We start from the raw sequence: 20,337 nt of genomic DNA, 5'->3' as shown, positions 1-20,337 counted from the left end.
TGAGGTAGTAGACATTCCGTAGTAATAGGACATAATTTGGGAGAACAACAAATGCAGGACCTAAATGTTCATAATGGCCTTACACTTTGATCAACAGTGGAACCAGTGGCATCAATCTAAACATTAATACTGCCAGAGTACTCGTGTCAGAGCAGCCTAGTGCTTCTAGGCTAGAGCCATCACCTTCATCAGTTCTGAAAAAGTTAGCAATTAACATTGAATCATATGAGAAGTTGTATATATATATATATATATATTTTTTTTTTTTTTTTTTTAAAGCAATTGGTGAATTGATATTAAAATCGCCCAGAACTGTATTTTAAAATATATTAATTTAAAAAGGGACACTGCAGGAAATGGTCAAATAGGGTACTGCAACTATGCTGCTCATTGAAACTGTGTTGCCTATTGCCAAATTTGACCTTTTTATGATAGTTTACTAAGTAATAAACTAATATTTCTAGTATGGCCCAAGTACAGTCATTTTTGCAGCTAAAAATGGCTATTTTTGGACATTCAAAATGGCGGACCATGTATGAAAAGTACAATTTCTATCAAAATCTACTGGTTCACTTACCAAAATTCCGCTACAAAGACCGCATCTGCACATTAAACTTTGAATCAATTAGATTTTCATAACATACGTAGTACGTCTGTAACGAATAGCTGCAAAACAGATATTGCAAGGCACATTAAAACGAGGGCAAAAACAGTAAGGCTTTACACAACTTTATTTAAGTCAGTATATAAATACACATGCACGTCTCAAATGTAAACCCAAGTGAACTCAAGTGCAGCCAAACTCTGATATCCCCTCATGCAAGGACGTCCAAGTCAACTTTACAAAAAGTCCAAATAATAGAGCATCAATCATTCCTCTCCAACCCACCCCAGCACCCCAAAAAACAGACCCCCCCAAAAAACCCAGAAGAGCAAAAAGGCAAGACTTTTTGAACTACAGGACTAAAGCCATACCACCGTACATCTTCTGTCTTTCCAAGGTCTTAAATACACTGTAGTTTAAATGCTTACATATAAATAAATAAATTTTATCAAATGTGCACTCACAGAGTGAACTCTTATATACAGTATTTATATAGCCTATGTCACCCCATGTCATATAACCCAACCCCCCACCCCCCTACCCCCCACAATGTAAAAATGGCATAGTTCCACAAAGAACCTTGAGTTGCACTGTTGGGGAACCTTAAAGTTCTCAAAGGTGTCTAGAAGTTCTGGAAAGACCCCCGAGGTCCCTCAGGGAACCTTTGGGGGTTCTTGCACCGTGACAATCAAAGGTTCCTCAAAGAACCATAAGATTCTTGGGGTCTCTAAGAACCCTTAAAGACATGGTTCTACCAAGAACCTATTTGTCACCCACAATGTTGGTTCCTCTGAGAACTTGTAGGTTCCCCAGAAAAAAGAAAAAAAAATCAGGGGTTCCCCCACAGTGGAAAATGGAAAGGTTCTTCAGGGAACTTTGAATTTTTACAGCTCTGCCCACCCCTCTCCCTTAGTCTTCAAGAGAAGGACCACACCTCGTGGTCAGGTTGAGTAGATCAGCGTAAAGCTTGTCTTGTTCACAAGACAGTACAGCAGTACCCCATGAGTTGTACATTTCATATCAAAGGCAATTACCCAATTTCTCTGCACATTCAAACCAAAACATAAGAGGGGTGGAGGATGGTGGGAAAGGGGGGGGGGGAGAGAGGGGAGGGGAGGGGTTGGAGAGGAGGATGGAGGTAGTGGGGAGGGATGGGAGGAGAGGCAGAGGGAGGAAGGGGAGGAGGATGGAGGAAAAGGGGAGGAGGGAAAGGAGAAAGGGGTATGGTCACTACCTTGAAAGAGGGTATATCATCCAAGTGTCAGGTATACTCCCGGTCATCCAATATACATTCTGCCGACCAACCTTAACAGGTTGGTGGCTTTTTAAAACTAAAAACGTCCTCAGTGTAAAAGCAAGTTAGTTGAGTGTTAACTCAACGACATATGTTATGAGTGCATGTGTGATCTCGTGTTTATATGAAGAACATGCAGACATATAGTGAGTGATAGAATGTGCAAAGAAAAGGCAACAGTCTGAGATTAGAGTTTTAAGGCTGAGGTGATCGAAACAAGAGAGAGAAAGAAAAAAAAACCCTAATGTCGTTGAAATCTCATCCTCTCAAGAAGCCATCCCCTTAATATTTGCGAGAGAACACGATGGGAGGTATGACATGGATACCTGAAACCCCCTTGTAAAGCTAAGCTCAAGTTATAGCCCCCCCCGTCTCGTTCTCTTCAGAGAAGTTGACTTCTTGACATCTGTAGGCGCTGTGAAGAGGAGAGACCTATAAGGCGTACATGACATAGTTGTAACATGTCTGTCAAGAATTTTTAAAACTCAGGGTCCTTTTCCCCTAACAGTGCAGCAGCGTGAACTAAAAAGATGTTGAACACCACACACCTCATTCACGCCTTCCTGATCATGCTCAGGTGTCTGAATATGGCAGGAAGGCAGGCTCTCTTTTTCATCTTTTCTTTTTTTTCCATCGAGATGACACTTTAGTGGCTGTAAAATACTTTCAGTATGTGTGGCACGAAAAATCTAAAATAAAAAAAATTAACACAATAACATAAAATGGAGTGATTGTGCAACTAAACAAAAGCAGTCCATCCACTTATAAACCCTCATATTCAGTGTTCATTTAAATTATTTACAAGGCCAAAAAATCATAACAATGATGATATGCAAATATGTAACTTACCCACTCTCTCCCTCTTTCTTGCAGTTATTAGGAAAGCAAATTGGGAGAAAGTACAGCGTTACACTGCCGACATTCTCAGAAGTTACACCAGGACATCTGCAGGCATACCCCATCTCTCCATTTTGTTGTACTCTAGCTCTCTACCTTTAGAGTTTGTTTTGTGTATGGCTCCCCCACCCCATCTTTCTCTAATAATCAACATCACACTATTGTGTTCACTGAGGAAGGCCCTGATTGCTCGAAATATTCCAGCACAGTTGTGTGTGTGTGTGTGTGTGTGTGTGTGTGTGTGTGTGTGTGTGTGTGTGTGTGTGTGTGTGTGTGTGTGTGTGTGTGTGTGTGTGGGCCCTTCCCCAGACAGTCTCCCTACAGTAGGAGGCCGCTGTGCCGTGTCCCTCCTGCGCGCTGCTCTGGGTGGATATGGCTTTCATCGTCCCGCCGTAACGCCATGATGTCCCTTCCTCAGTTGGTGTTCATAGTGACGTCATGGTTGGGCTCGGGCTCCTCCTCATTCTCATTCGCATTGTCATTCACGTCTCCCTCTGCCTCTGCCTCTTCCTCCTCCTCCTCCTCCTCCTCCTCCTCTTCTTCTTCTTCTTCTTCGCTCTGGTTGTTGGCGCCGCCCTGTGCCGAGGAGCTGCGTTGCTCCTCGTGGTCGTCTCGGTCCAAGGCGAAGTAGCCCGTTCCCTTTACAGTGTCCTGACGCTGGTAGAACAGCACGTACGCCGCCTTGGACTGGACAGGGGCAAAGCAACACAGACCATAGGTCATTCCAAGCTCACATTTGGTACAACTCATGGACAAGACAATAGGATAGGGACATCCAACTTAGTTACCAAATGTAAAAATGCAAACATTAGCATCACACTTTTTTGTTGACAAAAGGAAAGATTTTTAACATTGCTTTAACTAGGGGGGGGGGGGTGTAAATACCAAATACCACAATAGCCCTGATTTTCTGATGCTACCACATGTTTGAAACACTGCTGTGTAATTTTTTTGAAAACATCTTCCAAAACCCTACCCTACCCCAGAAATTACTTTTCCCACCCAAAAAGATGCGTTTTTCGCCTATTTTGCCAGTTTATCCACAGTTATCCCAGAACTACACATGAGTATGTTCATGATTTCCCATTTAATAGTTTAAAATGTGTGATGCTATATCACAGTAGAACTTTGAGCTATATAAGTACAATGTCAAGGTCATAATAGAGGTCAAAGGTTACAAAATATCGATTTTTAAGGGGAAAATATGTGTTTTTCAACTGCTGTTCCAGTACAATGCACAAATTATTTCCCATATTAGCAATTTTATGATCTTACATGTGGCATATCATACCACAGTTGTACTTTGAAATATGCAAGTACAATGTCAAGGTCATAAGTAAGGTCAAAGGTTACAAAATATCGATTTTTAAGGGAAAAATTGTGTCATTGGGTTGCTGACCCAGTACAACACATAGATTATGTTCATAATGGTCCATTTAATGATCTTAGGTCTTTGAACTATGCAAGTACAATGGTTCAAGGTCATAATACAGGTCAAAGGTTACAAAATATTGATGGGGGGTGCTATCTTGAAACCGTTTTTCACGAAAAAACAAATGTGAAAATGAATAAACCTGTAATAACAACACACTTTTGATCTAGCTTTTGACTTTTCTAATCATAAATATTGCTAATGTGTCACAATAATGTGGTGTAAAGAACAAAAGAGACCTAAGAGACAAAGGTCAAGCAAGTTGGATGACCCAAGTGAAAACAATAAATCAGTGAACTTTATGTGCATGGCACCAATTTCAAATCAGATCTACATGTTGCTACTATGCTTAGAAAATTGTAATATCGGTTTATTATTCAGGGCCAATACCCTCTTCCATCATAACTGAAGTTTCACATGTGAAGAAAAATTAACAACAACAGCATCAATGTTACCAATGGTGAATGTGCCTTTCTTGATGTTTTTTGGTTCATGCAAATTGCTCTTTGCCTCTTTGTAAGCATAGACTTCACTTGTGGATACCAGGCCCTCAAACAGACTTCATGAAGACTTTCTGACCAGTTGAGCAGAAACATGCACATCAGTACCCTGCAAACCTCATTTTTCAGGGCTCTAGCAGTGCTTTTCCTGTGCCACCTGTCCCAAGGAGGGAGATGGTGATCCCGCTTCTAAGTTTTAAAACCGTTCTAGTCTCCTATACGTCCCCTGGTGTAAAGGCATGTCTCTTGGTATCTCGTCCATGCTCTGGACACTCTGCTTCTTGCCACAGCACACATTGATGTGGTATCTTGGATGAATAACAGCTGAGCAAATTTAGTGGGTGATAGACACCAACCCATGGTAACTCTAGGGGTGGGACATTGAAAACATGCATGTGACCTAAAAACAGCCAGAAAGGATGGAAAAGGAGAGATAGGCTGTGCCACCACCTACAGGATAACTCTGTTTTGGGGCTTGTTTATATTACTTTTACCATTTCTACCCACTATTTGTTAAATTTGCATAACAGTAGTCAAATAGACTCGCAGTGTTGCTTCCTAACTGGACAGGCTGATGATACAAAAGTGATCCACTCTGATCATTGTGACATAAAAGAGACAATGCGTTTACCCCTTTGCACAGAGCGCATGTTTTAACCTTTTTGTCCTCAAAATTGTAATGACCAAGTCTTAATCTCTTATCTAAGGCTCTCATATCAATGATATTATGATGTTGTTGAGTCATTCCAGCAAAGTCTGATTGGGTCTGAACTGATCATGGAATGTAGGTGGGCGCATCGGTACAAAGAGGCTATATTCCATGATCAGTTCACATGATTTTTAAGCAATTTTGATTACTTTAACCCTCAATATAACCTGGAAATAAGATATTGCATTGTGTAAAATATTGGCATTCCACATAAGTAGCCATTTAAGTGCCCTTAGCTAACTTTCTACACTGAAACATGAAAAATAGGCATTTTAAACCATTTTCGTGACCTTTGACCTTAAGTAGGACTGACACTACACATTTTGCTGCTCACTTGAAGTATGGCATGGTACATGAAATACCATTCAATAGCCCAGCATGAACTTATTTCTATTCTGCACTCCATAAAAGATGGGGAACCATGGAAAAATGGCAGAAAATAGGCATTTAGGACCATATTGATGACCTTTGACCTTGAATATGACCTTGACATTTGACTTTTTTTTGCTCAAAGTACACCTCCAGCATGGCATGCCACATGAAATGCCATTAGATGATCCAGCATGGACATATTTTTACTCTGTACCTCATAAAACATTGGGAACTATAGAGAATTAGCCCAAAAACAGGCGTTTTGGGGGTTAAAAAGTAATTTCTGGGGTAGGGGGGGGTTTTCGGGCTTGATTTTTAAAAAAATTACATCAATGTATTCCTAAGACATAGTAGCATAAGAAAATCTGGGCTAAAGTTGAATCTGAACATTTTCATCAAATAACACCCCTCCCTATAAACTTGCACTGTTTTGGTCTGACATTAAAACACCTGTGCGGCTCATATACACGCATGATCCTGAAACCATTGCATTTAAAATACTCATTCAGTTCACTTGGTTTCACAGGTTTCTGTGTATTTTGTGACTATTATTCTGGTAGTGATGACAAAGACAGCCCCATATTGTCCAAAGATGGCAAGACACACTGTAGCAACCGAGAAAAAACACTTACTACAATCTGATCTTCGCTGGCAGGAGACACGCTGCTGTCATCAAAGTAGTACCATTTGTCATCCTCCTTGTTTTTGGCATAAGCAGTATCTGAAATGTAACATGTAAGAGTTAAGCTAGATTTATGCTTTGGACGCATAGAATCTGCGTCCGTCCGTTTTCTGTCTATGCGAGTCCACGCCCCCCTCTCAGAGGCTCTGCGCCCGTCGTCGAGCGCCTCGAAAAAATTCTAACTATCCGTCAGACGGACGCGGAGTACGCAGACAAAAAGGCGCTATGATTGGTCGTCTCGCTACTTCCTTGTTCTGTTCTTGTGGCAGCGCAATGCCAGTAGTTTGCGAGCGCAGAGCTGTATTCTGTTAAAAACTTTATTAATGCCTTGTGTGTAAATGTGTGTAAATACACGAAGCTACAAGCTAAGTAACAAACAATGCATCAGTTGAACACTCGTGGCACAATGCCTGCGGTTTTACTACCGTTCCTCCACCGAATGTAAACACACATCGGCAGAATCAACTGTCTTTACATGCTTGCATTTTCTGCTCGTGAAAACAGGCTGGGTATGTCAAATAATGATACCAGTGCATTGGCTTTGCAATTTGTGTGAAAATACCTAACTAACCGGGATAGAAAGCAACATTGCTTAATAATGACCGCAGTGCTTACAATGTAGTGAAAGTAGCCTAATCGCGCAATTTCAAATGTGGCTCGCGACGAGACCTCGGACCTCGCAGAACTCGCAGATGCATGAATACAATGTTGGTTCGTGGCCACTCCCACGCGAGTTTTGACGAGCGCAGTTGCAGAAGTCTAATCTGACCTTTAGAATGGCAACATTGTGTACAATTTAGATTAGATTTTTAGAGCAACAGTAAACTTTATATTAATCCAATTCAAAATGTTGCATTTTTCATATCAATCTTTTCTACTTTTAGTATAAGGCAATGTAAGGCAAGGCAAGGCTATTTATTTCTATAGCGCATTTCAAACATGGAAGCAATTCAATGTGCTGTACAATGAGATAAAAACCATGCAAAAACAGAACAACAAGAGAAAAAAGAGAGAAGACAAAAAGCATAAAAGCATAATAGCAACTAGAAGACTGTGTCCATAGTTACTTACAATGGCCTCCACCCATTCCACCATAATGGTTGGACACAGCAATGAGGTCATAGCGACAGGGCCCGGCGTTGGGGTTGATGAGAAACTCAGACATGTCCAAATCTCTGTAAAGCACAATAACAGTGGCTTTAATACAGTGAACATGAGATGAACAGATTACATCACCTGACAATATCATCATGATCTCACTTAATGCTGCATTGCTCTTTCTTCGTTTCAAATATACTGTATGTATTTGACAAGTCTAGTCCAGAATGACAAGAGTTGTGACTCACATGGGGGATTTAGCTAAATTTATTGGTGAAATGGTTAGGGAGTTGGACTGTAGATCAGAGTTGCCGGTTCAACTCCTACCCTTACCAATCCCTTAGTCCCTCCATGGCTGAAGTGCCCTTGAGCAGGGCATCTAACTCCAAACTGCTCCAGGAACTGTAACCAATACCCTGAAATATCTGACTTGCTTTGGATAAGAGTGTCCGATCAGTGTAATGTAATGAAATAAAGCCGAGCAGGCTAACCTGATGGGGAAGTCCACCAGTGAGTCCAGCTTGTCCCTCATGTAGCGGCTGTAGGAGAAGCGCTTCAGGTGTACCACCAGCACCGGCGGCAGCGACCACAGGTCCAACTTCTTAGTGGCCTGCTGGTGCTGCTTGCAGTTGGGACAGTACCTGTGCAGCCGACCAGCAAACAAATTGGGGGTTTAGGATATCAGCCCCGAAAATTCCCCTGAAAAGCCGCCTCATACACATTGACTAACATTTAAATTTTAATGGAAATGTGCAATAAAACAAATATCATAGGTGGAATAAACAAGGTTGTGCATTTATTTTCATTGTATGTTGGGGGTAAAAGTATAAGTATTGGTACTCTGTATCGTCAAGTACAGATATTAATGTACTCATACTCGTATTGGTTTTCAAAAGTGGTATCGATTCGTGCAGCCCTAGGAATTCATGTTTAAATGAGGCTGTTCTACACTGAGTTTTCTTTTAATTCTCATTACTGCTCTCAGCAAAAAACATAATATTTATTTAAATAGTTTATAGGTTAAGTATCAGTAGGCTGAGACAGTCTAAAGCTTCTTGGGGTCATTTTCTTAATATCACCCCTTAAGGAGAAATTCTTTGGAAAAAATACGGTCCATATGATGCAACTTTTTCACTATTTATTTTATACAATAAAGACTGTCTTGGAAATATTATGATGGAAGATGTCAGGGAAAGGGCACGTGCACTTAGATATACATTATACGATCATAATGACACACCTGACTCAGCCCAAGTGAAGAATTGCAATGGTTTTGGGTTGCGACCGCCCATGTAAGGGGTGGAGGTGCACAGGTTTGGGAGGATGGTCACACCGGAAGCAGTGGCAGGGTTAGAGTCTGCCGCTGGCAGCGTGACTACGGTGGGACTTGAACTTATTGGTATAGCGGGTGGAAGAACGGGGAGTTAAGAAGAAAAGTGGACCTACTCCTTCTTTTGAACGGACTAGATACAACGCATGGCTTGGGGTAGCCAGCAACCAGAGGCAAAGCGGAGCTGATCATATCCACGGACTCGTCGCATCGGTAAGCCAACACTAATGTTCTTCCTTAGGCTACATGCAGCACAACAATAGGCTCTCACATATCCTTTACCACGTTACTGCACTACACGTAGTTTGAGGAGTAACTAGGCAGGTAGGGTGACAACAGGTCGAGCCGTTACAGCAAATATAAGTGTAGAAAAAAGCATCAATTAAACTTAAGTCAAACAAGAAGCACAACACAAAACCCATTCTGCCAAAAACACGCTGCCCCCTGAGGACACTATGCATATCGAGACACTACGCCTTACCAAGGGTCCTCTGCGCCCAGCTTCTCTTTGGTAGTAAAAAGTTCAATGCAGTCGTTTAGCTTGAAGAAAGCCTTCTTCTGAGGCTTGTACTCCATGCTCTCGTGTTTGTCAAAGTCCTATTGTTTCAGCCAGAGACAAAACAAAATAAAATGGGTCATTGGTAACAGTACTCAGTCAATCACATCATTAATTCAGGGGTACTGTGTGTAAGCTGTTAACAGGGCTTTACCTCTGTGATCGTCTCATCGAAATACTTCTTCTTTGTCTCCTGTTCCCAGTCCAGTGAGAGATAAGATCGATCTGTTGGAGACAATTAACAAAACAACTTGTTACAGTCTGTGTTCGACGAATTCCAACGAATGAATGGAAGCACATTTCACAGTAAGGCACATAATTGAATTGCCAACAACCTCAAAACGCAACTTAACACATAATTGCAAAGATATCGGGGCATGCAAGAGAGTACAAATTTGAAACCAAACCGGACATTAGCGCTCAATATGAAAAACGTACAAAGGCAACAGTGGTCCAGTGAAGAAGGTGAAACAAGGGCACCTACAGGTATGTGCATTTAGCATTAAGACCAGGAAAGACGTTCATGCGGTTTTCAAAGGTGCTGGCATTTTAAAAGCACATGGCTAATGTTATGTTGTCTGAATGGCAGAAATATAAAAGGGGTGTTAAAATGTTTTGTAATTGTCTAAAAACATACACAAAACACCCATATTGATTTGACCGCACTGTTTTTTTCTGTCGGACAGTGAAAAAAAAAGGAAGAGAAGGAAGGAAGAGATATTGATGACATTGATTCAGATGGGGTTGGAAATCAGGATGAAGTTGAGATGGACAATCCCATAGACAGAGGTCAGTGGACTGAATTCTTAAAACTGAACCAGCCACAGGGCGCCGGAACGAGTTTCAAAGTGGTGGGGCTTTTTTGTCTTCAATCTTTATTTCTTAATGTTAATACTGCTGCAGCACTCCACAGAATTGTCTGCAGTAAAAGTTGAGAAAAGTTGAGAGCCTCATTTCGAGAGCCAAAAACTGGGGATGCAAATGCACCACTGCATTCCCCTTTCCTGATTCCTATGAACCCAGTCATCAATTTCAATAGGCAGATATTTAAATAAATAGAATATGGTATTCATGCTCATAACTTTGCATGCTTGGTCACAACACATGAGATAAATGGAATTAACTTTGATTTGATACATCTTCATTGCGGATATAAACTTGAACCCGTATGGATGGCTGTTGGATGATGCTACTGACCACTGAGCCGTAGGTGTCCCTCATCAAATCGGATCTGCCGCGACTCCTCCTTGATTAGGCTGAAGTCCGTCTTGCCCATGTTGTTGAACTGGAATGTAAAGAGTCGCTTTTTTTGGCTTGCCACTGAGGGCGGGCCTTTGGTGGTGGTGTTCTCTTGACCGACACCGTTCTCCAATTCGTTGTCCCCTGCCACGGAGTCTTCCGATTGGCTGTTGTCGCATTCCGAGGGCAGTTCCTGGTCCTGACTTGATTCATCGTCCTGCTCATCTGTTTCCATCTCACCTTCAGCAAAGCATATTTTCAAAAGGAAAATAAATACACAGAATGGTAGAATGAAGTATTACACTTTGCTATTTTATGCCTGTATAGAATGGATTTGACAAAGGCATCAATAACAACTTCAAACAGACAGAGCTTCATACAACTTGAGTACTCATACATTCTGGGAATGGTCAGTTCTATTTCCTTTAACCTGACCGCCAGGCACTGTCATCCAAAACTCATAGAGCCGTGGTTGCATACGTAACCATTGTTGTAGAACTATGGTGGCCAGTTTTGGGAGCTACAATTAAACAATTGATTTCTGAAGTGGGTTGTAGGTGGGGTTGAAAAGCCTGTTCTTATAATCGTCATATTTTTCCTCCAAGATTTTCAAACGTGCAGCCATGTTTCGTTCACCTTCAACGCAACTCTGCGGCCACGCACAACAACCTCGGCCAATTCAACCAAGCCAACGTGAAAATGCTTTGAAATTCTACATGGAGCGTCACATGCAACAATCGCAGTTGTAACTCACTTGGTGATCCCTCCTCCAGGATGCCGTTGGTGGCGTTGCCGTTTACTGTGGCGTGTTGTTTGGTTGGGGCGCTCTCTTCCGACTCCTCCTCCTCCACTGGACAGCGCAGGTGACGGCTACAAATACACAAAACATAAGAGCTGACTTCAAGACACACATAAGGTAGCAACACAATTTATTCAACAGTAATACATTTGTGCTCAAAATAATACCCGTGTCTTTACAAAGGTGAATGTCAAAACCCTCCGAATAATTTGTACTTTAATGAGCACAAATGCATTGGAAACACTTTGAAATGTTCTTGCTTTGAAATAGAATGTGACGTAAATATGCAAAGTTATTTAAATGTTATAATATTTCACAGAAAGTGAAGAAATGTAATGTTAAAAAAATAGCAGTGTGTTAACATCCGTCTTTGGAAACTCAAAAATGTTCTGTACAAACTAAAATTCAACTTCACTGGGCATTCTAAACTAATTTTTCATTGCATTACCATGGTTTCTAACTGTTTCACATCTGTGGTGCATGGAGTTGACCAACGTCTGGCAACTGTCGACAGGTATTGCAGCCCGGGTCAATTGTAATTCATTCCACAATTCCTCTGTGTTTCTTGGGTTTGCCTAATGAACAGCTTTTTTAAGTCAGCCCACATTCTATGGAATTCAGGGCAGGAATTGTGCTGGCACCATGATTTTGCTTGCTTGCTGGTGTGTTTGTGATCATTATTGAAACAAGCACTTAAAGGGCATGTTCTCTTCAGTATAGGACAACATGACTTCTTCCAGTATCCTACTCTAACTGATTCATGAGGCCTGGCATGTGGTAAATGGGGCCAAAAGTGTATTCTGAAAAAAAATCCCCATATCATGATGCTTGAAGAATTTTAAAGAATTTACAAAACTTTTAAAAGACACTGCTATCATTTTAAGCATAACTGTATCAGCACACTGAACATCCTGCTGTGTAATGCAAGTCACAAAGCTATGGCAACTGAGAGGGAGGTCCTTTGTGTCTTCTTAACATTATGGCAGAAACTGTCGCAGATTGGATTTTAAGTGGTCAAACATGATTTACCGAGCGGGAGCAAACACTCCCAGTCACATGTAGAAGAATGTTGTGGCTCCAGAATTTGTTAATTCAACAAGCCATAACAAACCAGCACAAACCAGAGCATTTGCTTGCTACTGTACACACACGCACACTATCTGTTATGGGTAAGAACAGAGTTTCCCCCTCTGCTTAACAGTTAAGGTAGCCACCTCTACAGTGCATTGGTACAGTAGTGTCTTAACCTACTCTGTCCCAGTACAAACCTAAAAATAAACTTGGCTTTGGCACAAACCGTGTGCCCTCACCTACTGGGGTGACACTACTCCAATTGTACACGCGAATAAAGGAAGCTGGTCCACAACTTGATAGGAAACGATTGCTGAAAATCCAGTAAAAGAGTATAAACATAAACATAAAAAAAATCTGCTCCTTAAAGGAACAGTCCAGCACATTTCAAGAAATTGCTCTTATGTAGTTAAGCCCTGGTAAAATATCAGAATACATAGGATTTCTTCTCTATGTATTCATAGGATTTTGTTTCTCTATGTTTTCCCAGTATACCTATATAAAGTGTAGCAATGCAAGTCTACGTTACCAATGAATGTAAAATTCACTTGAGTGCAAAATGTCTATTTAATTCCGTCCTGTTAGTGGCTTGATACTAATGGTACCATGTACTTACAGTGATTATGCTAAGATAAGCTACTAATTCTTCTAATAACCAATCTACGTATGGAACACACTGAGAAGAAAATTATGAAAGTTCATGTGTAATATTTGGAAATAATGCAAATGTATGGAAAAAACGGGGTGTCTTGTTCCTTTAAAGCAGGGATGGGCAACTTTTATGATGAGGAGGGCCACGTTTTTTCATCGCCACAATCGGAGGGCCACATGACCACAGATCTGACTCCAATTCGTACAGTTGGAGGTGCAGTTGGTTGCTCACTGACTGCCCATATTGTCTGGAAGGAATAGAGTACTCTACACTCAATACTCTATTGACCAACAGTATAATTACAACAGATTGATTCAGTAGTCCTTAAAAAATATATATGGTCATTCTTTTTTTTTTATTAGGCCTACTGTTTTATCTAAGGGCCGCATTGAGTGAGGAGGCGGGCCGCATGTGGCCCCCGGGCCTCCAGTTGCCCATCCGTGCTTTAAAGGTAGAGTATGTAATTTTTGTGTAGTATATGTCGGGAAACAAGCGTGCAAGAAACGCAAGCAATATTTTGCATATATTAAGCATGGCAGCACTCCCATAATGTACGCACCACAGACGGAGCAGCAGCAGGTTGTAGAGCTTGTCCTCGCTGAGCGAGCGTGGCACGGTGATGAGGAAGGGCTGTCCGAACAGCGGCGTGCTGCTGTGGTTGTAGCCCGACTGCTTGTTCTTCTCCCGCAGCTGCACGGGGATCACCACATGCTCCGTGTCTTCCATGCGGTTCACGGCCACCTCAAACCTGCACAGCGACAACAACGTGGAGAATGTACAGAATGCATTAGTGACGATGACCACAGAGCAATAGCCTGGCGACGCCATCCTATGTACTCCACCCAAAGTTTTTGCCTCGGCACATCGTCTGGCAAAAGCCTCCAGCTCGGTTCTCTCAGTGTTTAGCCAATCAGCAAACAGTTGAGAGTGGTGACGCAGAACTCACCCGCGAAGTCCGTTACTGATTGGTTAAGGTAACTATAGTCACACTTTTGTTTTGTTATTTGTATGCTTTTGCGACGCTATATCGTAACAGTCATGATAATAAAGCACAATATGGGTTTTAATTTGAATTTGGAACTCCAATGAATTTAAATGGCAGAGTAAGACCAGACCATCTCCCACTGACAGAGAAAAGAGGCCACTTCAAATCCAGCACAGCAACATAGCTACAGCATGCACACAAAATGATTAGGACTTCAAGTACCAAGACAACTGGCCCATCGCCTGTAAAATAACACTGTTGACGTCTACCTCAAATCTGCATGGAACACAGAAAATGTATTGAGAAGGGACCTCAGACTTTTTCAGCTGGCATTAATGTTAAATGCTGTAAGTGCTGAATACTATTTAATATCCCCACTCGCACTTAAAGGGTAAAAAATCCTTCTATAAAAAGTGCATTGCACAAGACACCCTAAGGTGAATTTAATGGTATTTTACAGATGATTTTACTGAGCAGCAATCCGTTTCTCAAATGTTCCACTCATAAGGCAAGCGGGAGCTCACAGCCTGAGGGGAAAACAGAGACCTCAAGCAAGACATGAGAACAGTCATCACCTCACAGTATGTACTTGACCTTGAAATGTTGTGTGCCCCCTCCAATTCTGTTTCTATTTCCTCCTATGAAGTAATCCCATACCCCATTATATTAAACAGCAAGACAAGTATTTATGCAATGTATAGCTTACCTATTGACTATATTTAAATTCCATGATTTTTCAGACACTGATGACAAAAGTGCAATTTTACAGTACATGGTTTGACCATTCAGCAGAGAAACATTAGTCCAGACAGGCTTTACATAAAATATTTGTCCAAGTGGCTCAGACTTAAAGGTTTGTGAGCCTGGTCCCGAAGACACATTTGATTTGACCAAGAGAATAAAAAGAAACTCACACATAGATATCATCACGCTCCATGATGCTACTCAGGTTTTCATTGGTGGCAAAGATTCTGTGGAAACGGTGGTTATAGATATCTGTGACAATCATCTGCCAAGAAATGAGAGAGAGAGAGAGAGTGGGCAAACATGTTAATGGCAGGTCTTGGAAAGCGCAAACAAGCTTATGATACTGTCAAATGAATGTTATACTGAGTTATTATTACCTTTTCAGCAGAAACACCAGATAAGGTAGACAGCGAAGTGCAGAGATCTGAGATGTACCCGACCTTGGGTACAGTCAGTTTGTACTGGGAAAAGGAACGGACAGAAATTAACGCTTCCTGAATTATTCAACTTTAACAAGTAGAGAGAGAAATGCGTTTCAATATTATTCAAGAATTTACAAGACAGCAGAAGAATGTATGACTATTACTTATATTTCATAAACCTTTCAGAGCCGTTGATTAAAGATGAGTGGGTTTGGCAAGAGGAGTTTTCGGCAGCTTTCCAAACATACAGTAACTTTCTGACGAGCTTTATATATACACTGCATGTTGAGAGCCTAAATACGTCCTACTTCACGACGTGACGAACAATATATTACACATTTATATATCTATATTCACATTCATTTCTATATGCCGTCCTGGTCGACGTCGCTTCAACTTGAATCCATACACAGCGTAGATAGGTTTGATAAGAGGCTAATTCACTATGCCATTGTTTCACAGGGGCAGGTTGTTACTAGCTCTCCCCAATGACTCACTACTACACACAAGGTGCGTTCGAGCCGACTGAGAGCCATGCTGCCCGTGCCCTTTCCCGCACCTAATCTCGAACCAGCTCACCAGTTCACACCACAAACGTGAGCTCTCAAGAACTGGAAAGTTGGTTTGCAATGCAAACAGAAAAATATGTTTTTTTCTCTGCCAAGTGTGACAATGTGGACGTCAGCAGGTTCATCGGAGTAACACAAAACTCAAAACACAAAATCTGATATGAATGCGAGTGGTTGGCAGGTTTGCACTTAACTCACTTTACACTTTACATAACTGGTGGGGGAATGGACACCAGCACCATTCTGGTCAGCCTGAAACCAGTAACAAAGCGTTGGGATTGGAGGAGTGATTCCTTAGTTACCCAGCCACAATAATTTTCTATGGTGCAACACTGAACAAAAGTTCATAAAGGTTGGAGCAGGCTTCACCCAACAAGTTTTTCTTCTTTTAAGAGTGCTGAATAATGTGTGTAATAATAACGAAACCTATGCATGGTGCGACCTTTTCTCATTTTTTCAGCACTGAACAAAACCACGCAGCAGAAGAAATATTTCTGTCTGGTTCACTAGGCTAGGCGTAGGCTACCATGATGTCCCAGGACATGTGTTTGTTTACCTGAGTGGGTTTGGCGCTGGGGTCGAGCCGCACCAGGTAGACCTCCAGCGTTCGCTCCTTCTTCATGGGCAGCGGCAGCGTCAGGTAGCAGAAGGGGTCAAAGGTCACCGAGACCTTGGAGCAGACGGGACACACCAGCGTGGACTTGAAGAGGCCGTGGAAGATGTCCACGATGATGGAGTCGTTCCTCTTGATGTGGTTCTCCCAGGCCTCCTCCGCAACCACCTGAAGGACACACATACGCACGCGCAGACACACACACACACACACACTATATTTAATTTATTTGCCACTTTTATCAACAGTAACAGTTGGGTACAATCCCTGGTTACAATCCCTGGAGCAATGTGGGGCCAATCCCATGACCTTCTCCCTGGGCCACAGCTGCCACCAACACAGGTCATAGAGGAAATGTTTAGGGACACATTTAAAAGGCAGTCCACATTGATGACTTGGCTGCAATTGGTAATGCCATCTAATTCATAACACGCATAACACTCTTGATATAAAAAGCCTTGTATATTTATGCAAAGGCATCAACGCCAACATTTCACTCTCAGTGCCGTGTTGTGTGGTCAAAGAAGTTGGGATTTTTTTTTTTGATAGCTAAAATATGATGACCTTGGCAACAACTGATCATGTCATTGAAATGTATAACACGACTCAAGGACACCAGGATTTTATTTGCCAGTTATTTATTTACGGTTTATCCTCCCCCAGAGGCAGCATAAAATCTCTGGTTTGTGTACACAGAGGCATCTACTGGAACATGTCCCTCTCTATGCTGTGCTGTGCTGTGCTGTGCTGTGCTGTGCTGTGCTGTGCTGTGCTGTGCTGTGCTGTGCTGTGCTGTGTAGTGAGAGCTGGCATTTGGACAGCACACTCAAAAGTTCAAATGCATTAAACTTCCAAAATCGTCCGCACTGACCTTTCCATTTAGTCTATAATTTCACAGTGGGATGCAAAAACGGGTGATGGGTATTGAGAGTTACATCATACGTCCTGTAGAAAAAACGCTTGTCTGATCTAAGCTGAGTGACTATGAAAATGTCAGTGTGGAAATCCATTAATCTGCCATATACTACATGTATAACACTATCAACATATTAGGAAGCATTGCATCAATACCTGGTTGAGCACTGTTAACAGTAAGGGCTGGAGGACATTTGCTATTGATGGCGCGTGTGTGCATGTATGTATTATGGCCTAGATGAGTCATCTGCATGCATATGCTACTCTAGCAGTCCTCATTCATGCAGATTGATGCACAACCGCAATCACAATGTTTGACATTGTCAGGTTAGTTGCCGGAGAGCACAGTGATGCATTCTGAGCAGAAAGGCATTCATGTTGGTTTGAGATTACCTCAGACTTGTGTTTAGAGGTGAGAAGATGCAACAAATATCTTGTGTGTCTTGTGTGAGCATGGTGCTTGTAGAATCTTGCAGGCTAGGTAGCTAGCCTCAGTATCAACACAACTAGAGAGAGAGAGAGAGAGAGAGAGAGAGAGAGAGAGAGAGAGAGAGAGAGAGACAGAGAGACAGAGAGACAGAGAGACATACAGAGAGAAAGAGAGACGTCCCTGACCATTCTGCTCCATACCAGGCAGAAAACAGTCAAGAGAGATGGCAGTACCTTGTCTGGTCTGCCGTCGGCGTCCTTGAGCTGGATGTAGGGTTTTTTCCTGATGCGGTTGAGGTCCTCGTGGAGGCCGTCCAGGAGGAAGGCCAGCAGCTCATGGGAGTCCTGCTGCTGGTAGCCTGAGAACTGGGGAGCGAAGCGGCCCACCTGCGTCTGCACACAGACACAGACACAGACACAGACACAGACACAGACACAGTGAGGCACACAGACAGGCACACAGACAGACAGACAGACAGTCACAATATTGTTACATTACACCAGGAGATGGACTCACTGGCTCAGCACAATAAAAAAGGTCCTGCCAAATAATGTTTCTGCCTGGGTGAGTCTGTGTCATATCAGGAGACTTTTCGACCTCACCGTCACAGATTGGAATGAAACTTGGCATTGCCACTTACTCTGGGGAAAAAATACCAGCAGAACTGAATTTGCATGTTTCTGGCATCAATAGGGAGAGAGAGTCTAAGAGACGGGGACTGTACCTTTGACTTATTGTGCCTGTTAATGCAAGCAAGGCAGAAATGGGTTTTTAGTTTGAAAGCTCCATTCTGGATGGATAATTTAGATAAATATGATATAATAGGCCAATTTAAATTTAAATACAGCTGTGTCGTTGCAACATTCAAAACTAAATAGAAAATTTAAAGAAATTGTATAGACATTTTCCCTAAAGCTGGCCTGTAATGTCATTAGTATTTTTTTGAATCTGTGTTTTCTCTCTTATTAAAAGGGTCCTTTAAAAAGGGCTAACAAAAGCATATTTTCCCAATGGTTGAAAGTGAAACCACTACCTAAATTCAGCTGAATACTAACAGCGGCCCGAATTAAAATCATCATGTAAATGTAGCTAATGTGATGCAAAAGTGTCCTCGTTTGGCACGCGTGTTTTCACTAGTTGGCTGATCTATAGCACCTATCTAAAGGTTGTGTCCATCAAGATCAGCTTGTTCTGTCAATAAGCTGTAAACAACTTTTCTTTGTGATTTTGAGAGGTCCTCCTCTTTTGGTTCACCCCAATCTAGTGACCCACCAAAAAAAATAATTGTGAAATCGTAGGTCAACTCACCTTGAATGCTCTTGGCGTGACATAGCTGTACTTCCCAGACCAGGCCTGCTTGGTGAGCTCTGCGTAGGCTTTGGCAATCTCCCCCTTCATGCCCAGTGGATTATCCTCGTTCAGCTCATCTGCGTATTTGTCTTTCAGGAAGTATTCCGTTAGCGGTGGAACATTGCTTAAGCACTGCAATAAAAGGAAAAAATGCCATTAAAGAGAAGTTTTTCTCACCTATGCCTATGTATATAGACAATAATGGCCACTGTCTAAGCAGAAATGTAACAAAGGTTCATTCTGTCCACACTAGTCGGTCATTTTTAGGCTGTGAAACCATGGCAAAAAGAGACAAAGCCAGGTTTGTGTCTGTTTAAAGAAAAGGATAGAAAGAAACTGCACAGAAATAGTTTGAGTTCTAAACCAGTAGAAACGGAATAACACCACAACTAGTTCACAACACCACAGCTACCCAAACAATTGTGTTCACTAGGCAGGGTAAAGGCAATATAAAGTATTTTATGAATTTTTTATACAGTATAGGCCTTCAAGCTTCACTGCTACCAAATGCCTCATTTGAAGGCATTGATTTCTGTTACAGACATTAGTCCACTGATTCTTGAAACTTTGGCAAAAACATGTCCCAGATATAAAATTGCTAATTCTGTTGAAAATCAATTACATTTTATAAATCCAGGTAATGATCAAGGATTGTTACACAAAATGTACAGTTACTTGAAAGATTTAAGGGTAATTTTATTATTTTTCATTGCTGAAAACCTGCCCACACCCTGTAAAACCTGCTGTCCTGAGGACAGACATCATCATTTCAATTGACTAAAAATAAAAACTAACCCTAAACCCTCAACACAATCACTGTTGTAAAATAGTATTATATTGGATTCATTTTCATGCAATGTACTTTTTGAGAAGAGGTATGAAGTAACAAGGGAAAACAAGTTGGCTAATGTGAACACAGTATGAATATTATGTAACAGTGTAGTTTGTTGCCACCACCGTCAGACATATATTTTGGATTTGAACAACTTTTCTTTCTTTCAGAATCAAAACCTGTCTCAAGAATAAGTGAGTCCACATTTGGTAAAGCCCACAACCCCTCATCAGAAAATT

The 20,337-nt window shown here is 41.7% G+C and overlaps 1 protein-coding gene across 4 annotated transcripts in view; it reads right to left on the bottom strand.

Annotated features, from left to right (window-relative positions):
• Positions 1 to 713: 713 nt before the first annotated feature.
• LOC134463694 (ubiquitin carboxyl-terminal hydrolase 15-like) overlaps positions 714 to 20,337 on the bottom strand; it is a 35,588-nt gene continuing 15,964 nt past the window's right edge. For all 4 annotated transcript variants that reach the window (XM_063216902.1, XM_063216903.1, XM_063216904.1 and 1 more), the window contains 14 exons: positions 19,225 to 19,398; positions 18,150 to 18,308; positions 16,515 to 16,739; positions 15,345 to 15,428; positions 15,135 to 15,229; positions 13,795 to 13,983; positions 11,468 to 11,583; positions 10,672 to 10,953; positions 9,629 to 9,699; positions 9,400 to 9,515; positions 8,080 to 8,229; positions 7,562 to 7,665; positions 6,441 to 6,529; positions 714 to 3,482 (listed from right to left, as the gene is read on the bottom strand). In XM_063216902.1, the coding sequence (XP_063072972.1) occupies positions 3,210 to 3,482; positions 6,441 to 6,529; positions 7,562 to 7,665; positions 8,080 to 8,229; positions 9,400 to 9,515; positions 9,629 to 9,699; positions 10,672 to 10,953; positions 11,468 to 11,583; positions 13,795 to 13,983; positions 15,135 to 15,229; positions 15,345 to 15,428; positions 16,515 to 16,739; positions 18,150 to 18,308; positions 19,225 to 19,398 (2,127 nt within the window). In that variant the 3' untranslated portion in view covers positions 714 to 3,209. The remainder of the gene's footprint in view (positions 3,483 to 6,440; positions 6,530 to 7,561; positions 7,666 to 8,079; positions 8,230 to 9,399; positions 9,516 to 9,628; positions 9,700 to 10,671; positions 10,954 to 11,467; positions 11,584 to 13,794; positions 13,984 to 15,134; positions 15,230 to 15,344; positions 15,429 to 16,514; positions 16,740 to 18,149; positions 18,309 to 19,224; positions 19,399 to 20,337) is intronic.

The sequence above is a fragment of the Engraulis encrasicolus genome, chromosome 15, assembly GCF_034702125.1.
Source record: "Engraulis encrasicolus isolate BLACKSEA-1 chromosome 15, IST_EnEncr_1.0, whole genome shotgun sequence".
Taxonomy (NCBI): Eukaryota; Metazoa; Chordata; class Actinopteri; order Clupeiformes; family Engraulidae; genus Engraulis; species Engraulis encrasicolus.
This window is presented reverse-complemented; position numbering and strand designations above follow the sequence as displayed.